Raw genomic sequence first — 6,000 nt, 5'->3', positions numbered from 1 at the left:
CGGCCATAGCTCCGCCGAATTAGCCATAGCCACCACCCACTCCACATCCCAACCCACACACGACACAAATCGAAACCCACAAAAGCCACACAAACTGAAACACAAGCCACCACACACGGCACAAACCGAAACGCAAGCCACCACACACGGCACAAACCAAAACCCACCCACTGCATAAACCGAAACGCAAGCCACCACACACGACACAAACCAAAACCCACCCATCGCACAAACCGAAACCCAAATCAACCAATAACCAAACACAATAAGAAAGAGTGAGATCAGAAATCAAGCTAATTAGCCATTCATGCTTCTGATTTCAACAGCCACCACAAGCTCGCGAACCGCCACCACCACAATCTTAGCCGTTCACCACCATGGCAAACCCAACAAATCAAGCTAATTAGTCACCATCATCATACAACTGTGAACCCACAACCCAACAAATCAAGCTAAAGAGAGAGATCAAAAATCAAAAATCAAATCCGCTCTATTCTGCGAATCCAACGCTGCCACCGATTTTGACGAAGTCACGACTGCCTTTCCTCCTCTCTTGGCCGCCACCGCCGCCTTCTTTTGCGCTGCCTTCTCCTTGCTCACGTTCGATTATGAGAAGAGGAAGAATGGGTTGGGAACTTGGGAGAGAGAGAGAGAGAGACAGATTTTGAGAAGGGAGAGAGAAAATCAAATAAAGAAATGAGAGGAGAGAGAAAAGTTGAATAAAATAATAATTTTTGGTTTACCACATCTGTCCATACCGTTGCAAATATGTGTTTGTACCGTTACAAATTTGCAATGGTACAAACACAAATGGTATAATTTTACAACATATGCAATATTTGATGGGGAGCTGTTTTTTGTGTTTGGTGTGAGATATGTGCCAAATATTTAACATTTGGCACATATCCTACATCTACTGTGGGTGTTCTAAATGTAGTGAAATTTTGTTCAATTCCTCTTAATTACTAGTGCCCCTATACTATCGTTATATCATAAAAGCATAGAAAAATGACTGCAACAGAATATACCAAATTGCATTAAATATTTCCTTATCAAATATTTTAGAATATCTATTAACTATACCTATTTTAAAAATGTAAAAAATTTCTAAGTATAATTTTTAAAAGTTGATGTTTAGCTATACCAAACTCACATTTATTCATGTTTCTTTAATGTTAGGACTTAGGTTCATATTTTCTACAATGTTATCTTTGTATAAGTAGGGCTCAACTCCTATCCCATTAAAAATCCTCCAATTCTCCCCGATTTATTTTTGATGAAAGCATTTATAGATTAAAAATCTAAACGTCAACAAAGCCACATCATGTTTTAACTCCCAACTAGTTCTTTCAGCAACAGTTAATGAAAAACACACTACTTAAGATATTGCCACTGATGCTATCCATTGCCAACACTGTAATGTTTTCTAAAAGATTCGCTCTTCAACGATCTGAATTTGGCATGGGAACTCATTGTTATTATGTTCGTGGATGAGGAGTCATGGGTTGTGGAATTGAAGATAAAACCCAACCATTAATAAAACCCAATTCAAAATGCCCATACAATTGAAAGGAGTGGTTGAGAGAGATAATGTGAAGTGTTTTTTTCAAAAAAAAAAAAAAAAAAAACTATCACACGTCTATCTACATTTGTTTTTATTCTCCATATTTGGATATATTAACAGATTTGCGTCCAATTTTGACAGGTTTAATAATATGTTAGTAAGCATGTTTGAAATAATTTTGTTACTTATTTGTTGAAATGGGCAAAACTAGAATTGCATTTGGAAAAAATAAATTTTTTTTAAAAATGTTAATAAATAAATAGGTTAAATTCGAGTTGATGACAACCTAATAAATAGGTACATGTTAGTCGATGACAACCTATTCATGCTCAACAGTCAACACACCGTTCCACTCAATCATCTTTTATGTGGGGGAAGAGACTCGATAATTTCGAAGTGGAAATAGAATATATAAACATTGAACTCTCAATAAAAGACAAAGATAAGGAAACATATTTGAGGATTATACGTTTTAAAAAAGAATTGAACAGTAGTGGTGGAATATTCTAACGTTTGGGTCAAAGGCTCAGAACAATTGCTTTCCTTTTGTGCCAAATTTGAAAAAGAAAAAAAAGAAAAGCAAAGACCTAAATCACCTAATCAACTTGCTTTTCAATTATGTTTAATGGATAAGAAAAAAAAGAAAATTGGTTAGAGATACTTTAGTCTTAACAATTGGTTGAGAGAATTTCTTCATGTAATTTTATGATGTTTAAGAGAATAGGTATTTACCCCTTTTTTGTTCATCAAAAAAAGAAAAGAAAAGAAGAAAGTATTTACCCATATATCTAATCTATGTGAAAAGAGTAACTTGATAAGAACTTTCAATGCCCTCATAAAAAAAGAAAAAAAAAAAGTGTTTGGGATAATATAATTTTTACCCCCCCAAAAAAAAGAATTATTCTTAATTAGCAAAAAAAGAAAAAAACCCTTTTACCAAGAGACTCTTTCTCTTATAAAAAAAACAAAAAATAAAAAGACTGTCTCTCTCTCACTTTTCTTTTTGTTTTTTCACAGCCAATCCCTTGAGTACAGTGTCTCTTTATTTGGCTTCCATAAGAGGTTGTTTTCATGGGGTCCGGCTTGGTGTGTGTGCCGTTACAATTCTGCCCGCCAACGAAACACACCGAAAGCACAAAGATTTCCAAAACCCAATATATATAAAAAGGACAAGCGTGAAACTCACTCTGCTTAAAATCAATCCCTCTTTCCCACCTTTTCTACCTCTCTTGCTATTTTTGCACTCTCTCACTCACTAAAAAAGCATAGAGAGAGAGAAAGAGAGTCAGTCATGGGTGTGAGACTGAGACTCCGCGTTTCTTTTGTATAATGAACAGAGAACTAAAACCTCTTCTTCTCAGAAGAAGATGGCAGTTCAACAACAAAACGAGCAACTAAGAGTACAACAACAACAAGAAAACCCTTCATTTTTGCTGGATGCTTTGTACTGTGAGGAAGAGAGATGGGAAGAAGAAGAAGAAGAAGTTGTACAAGTTTCACATGGAGAGAGTGGGATTTATAGTAGCACAGACAATAATAATGTCAACAACCCTTCTCTATTTCCTTTGCTCTTGTTGGAACAAGATCTGTTCTGGGAAGATGAGGAGCTTCAATCTCTCTTCTCCAAAGAACTAGTACAGCAACTAAACCATGGCAATGTGGAAACAGACTCTGCTCTCTCTGTAGCTCGTCGTGAAGTTGTGGAGTGGATGCTCAAAGTCAATTCCCATTACGGATTCTCAGCTCTCACAGCAATCTTAGCAATTAACTATCTCGACAGGTTTCTCACAAGCCTTCATTTTCAGAGAGATAAGCCATGGATGATCCAGCTCGTGGCTGTGACCTGTCTATCTTTGGCTGCAAAAGTTGAAGAGACCGATGTGCCACTCCTTTTAGACCTCCAAGTACGTTCAAATGCAACCAATATATATTATATGTATCATCCAAGTTAGTGTCTTTTTGTTGTTTTTGAAAGACAAATCTGACTCTTGTTCTGTTTCAGGTGGAGGATTCAAAGTATGTGTTTGAGACCAAAGCTATTCAAAGAATGGAGCTTTTAGTGCTTTCAACCCTTCAGTGGAAGATGCACCCTGTGACTCCACTCTCATTTCTTGATCACATCATAAGGAGGCTTGGATTGAAGACCTATCTCCACTGGGAATTCCTGAGACGCTGTGAGCTTCTTCTTCTCTCTGTGGTTTCAGGTAAGCATCTATAACGGTTCCTCAAATCCCATTTGACAAAAGCTTATCGATAAAAACAAAGACCAAAGAAATGTTCCCTTTTGGTTTCTTATCGTTTGGCATACGTTTTGTCAAATATTGTAGATTCAAGATCCATCGGTTATCTTCCTTCTGTATTGGCCACTGCTACTATGATGCACGTTATAGACCAAGTTGAGCCTTGTAATTCCATGGAATACCAACACCAACTTCTGGATGTCCTTAAAATAAGCAAGGTCTCTCTCTCTCTCTCTCTCTCTCTCTATGGCCTAACGAGTTAAATAGTTTTTGGAACTTTAATGCTTCTCTTAGAATTATGTTCAAGCGTGAAGCTATTAATACACATGATTTGATCTTGATTACCCATCTGCATTGTAACAGGAAAAAGTAAATGACTGCTGCAATCTCATCCTTGAGCTATCAAATGCCTATAATTGCGCCCATGATAACCCTCAGAGTCACAAGCGCAAGTATGAACAAGTTCCCGATAGCCCAAGTGGTGTAATTGATGCTGTTTTTAGCTCGGATAGTTCCAACGATTATTGGGCTGTGGGGTCCTCAGTTTATTCATCACCAGAGCCTCTGTTCAAGAAGAGCAGAGCCCATGAACAGCAAATGAAATTGCCATCACTCAACCGAGTCTCTGTAGGCATTGTTGGCAGCCCACCATGAGCTCTCTCTCTCTCTCTCCAAAATAAGAAGGAAAAAAGAAAAAAAGAAAAATATATTATGAGTAATTTCTCTTTTGGTGCATGCTGAAATGCTTTCCAGTCCATATATGGCAGCATTTCCAATACAGTGTCCACCGTATGTTCAATCTCTTGGAGAGGAAACAAATGCAATTTAGAGGGAAATGAATGGCATTTTGCAGGAAGAGGAAGGGGACTATATTATTAGTTGGCATTGATGAACAATATATATTCGTCGTCTTCTTCTCTGTGTATATGTTTTTGGCACTCTTCTCCATCTAGTACTGAGTCTCTCTTTTAGACAATACTCCATTTGGACATATTTATATGATCATATTCTATAATAAATTCAGAGCAAATTTTGTTCATTTGTATGATACGATTTCTGTTCCATTTCTCATTAATTAAATTTGGGTGGGGAAGCTACAGTTAGTGTGGTGGCACAGGCACAGTGCGACCGATAGAGATAGGTGTCCCAAACAAAAACCCAAAATCTAGTTAACAAAAATAATGTGGTATTCATGATTAATTAAGGCAAAGAAAAATGTTGTTATTTATGGGTTTGGTTGTTTCATTGTTTGCATGTGAGGAGAGAAAAAGGTTGTCGGCCAGTGGGGTTTTGAAGGGGTTTGGTTTTATGTGAGACTTTTTTGATTGGGGAGTTTGACCTCGTTCCAGGAGCCCACACTCCCCCTTTGTTGGTGTAATAAGATTGAGAGAATTGAGAGATATGACCGTAATTTTCTCTCTCTCTCTCTCTCTCTCTCTCTCTCTGTGTTCTATAACCTAATCACTGGCCTAAAAAACACCCATCATCTATTGCTCTAAGATTTCCTACACTTTTTGGCTTTAAGTGTGTGGGAGCCCGTCACTGTGTTTACATGCGTTTTACGCGCCTTAGGAGGTGCGTGAATGCACTTTTTGTATGGATTATTTTCACAATATTTACTCTAATTTTCAAGTAAAATGTTAGATCTTGAGAACTTAAACGTTGAAGTTTGTTCAAACACAGTTTGAACTCATAATCAAACAAATTTGTTTATGAATATATAATTCGAACTTGATTATGAAAAATACTTGTTTAACTTTTAGCAAATGAGTCAAGCTTCAATTTAAGTTTGGCTTTGAATATTAAACAAATTAAGTTTAAATATGATAACGTGTTCATAAACATGAGGTCGATTAATATATATTATATTATATGTTTATATGTATAGAAGTTTAAAATATACTTGTGGACTAAAGATTAGATTATATAATTTTTGAAATAAGTTAATAAAATATCAAATTATTATTTGTAACTTATTAATAATATAAATAGTTCATTTTATAGTAAAATTATATATTTCTTAGCAATATAGTATTGCTGAATCTAGTTTTTATAGATTTATAAACGTATATAATTCTATCTAATTAACTCAAATAATATAATTTCAATTACAATTTTAGTTATTAATTATTGGCACATGTTTGTAAAAGGGTAACAAAATTTAATCATGGTGTTTTCTATATATTAGAAAAGAAT

The 6,000-nt window shown here is 35.7% G+C and overlaps 1 protein-coding gene across 1 annotated transcript; it reads left to right on the top strand.

The window, feature by feature from the left end:
- The first annotated feature begins 2,713 nt into the window (after positions 1 to 2,713).
- On the top strand, positions 2,714 to 4,843 carry LOC126706198 (cyclin-D3-1-like). Its single transcript, XM_050405529.1, has 4 exons — positions 2,714 to 3,468; positions 3,567 to 3,768; positions 3,892 to 4,022; positions 4,168 to 4,843. Exons 1-4 carry the CDS (start codon positions 2,932 to 2,934, stop codon positions 4,456 to 4,458), a joined length of 1,161 nt encoding a protein of 386 aa, XP_050261486.1. The 5' UTR covers positions 2,714 to 2,931; the 3' UTR covers positions 4,459 to 4,843.
- Positions 4,844 to 6,000: the final 1,157 nt, after the last annotated feature.

The sequence above is a fragment of the Quercus robur genome, chromosome 11 (genome assembly GCF_932294415.1).
Source record: "Quercus robur chromosome 11, dhQueRobu3.1, whole genome shotgun sequence".
In the NCBI taxonomy this organism is placed as follows: Eukaryota; Viridiplantae; Streptophyta; class Magnoliopsida; order Fagales; family Fagaceae; genus Quercus; species Quercus robur.
The sequence above is the reverse complement of the archived record's forward strand: the minus strand, read 5'-3'. Positions and strand labels throughout refer to the sequence as shown.

Coding starts and splice junctions, on each gene's coding strand:
- LOC126706198 (XM_050405529.1), top strand. CDS start 2,932: ATGGCAGTTCAACAACAAAACGAGCAACTAAGAGTACAACAACAACAA. Junction 3,469..3,566: donor CACTCCTTTTAGACCTCCAA/GTACGTTCAAAT, acceptor GTTCTGTTTCAG/GTGGAGGATTCAAAGTATGT. Junction 3,769..3,891: donor TCTTCTCTCTGTGGTTTCAG/GTAAGCATCTAT, acceptor CAAATATTGTAG/ATTCAAGATCCATCGGTTAT.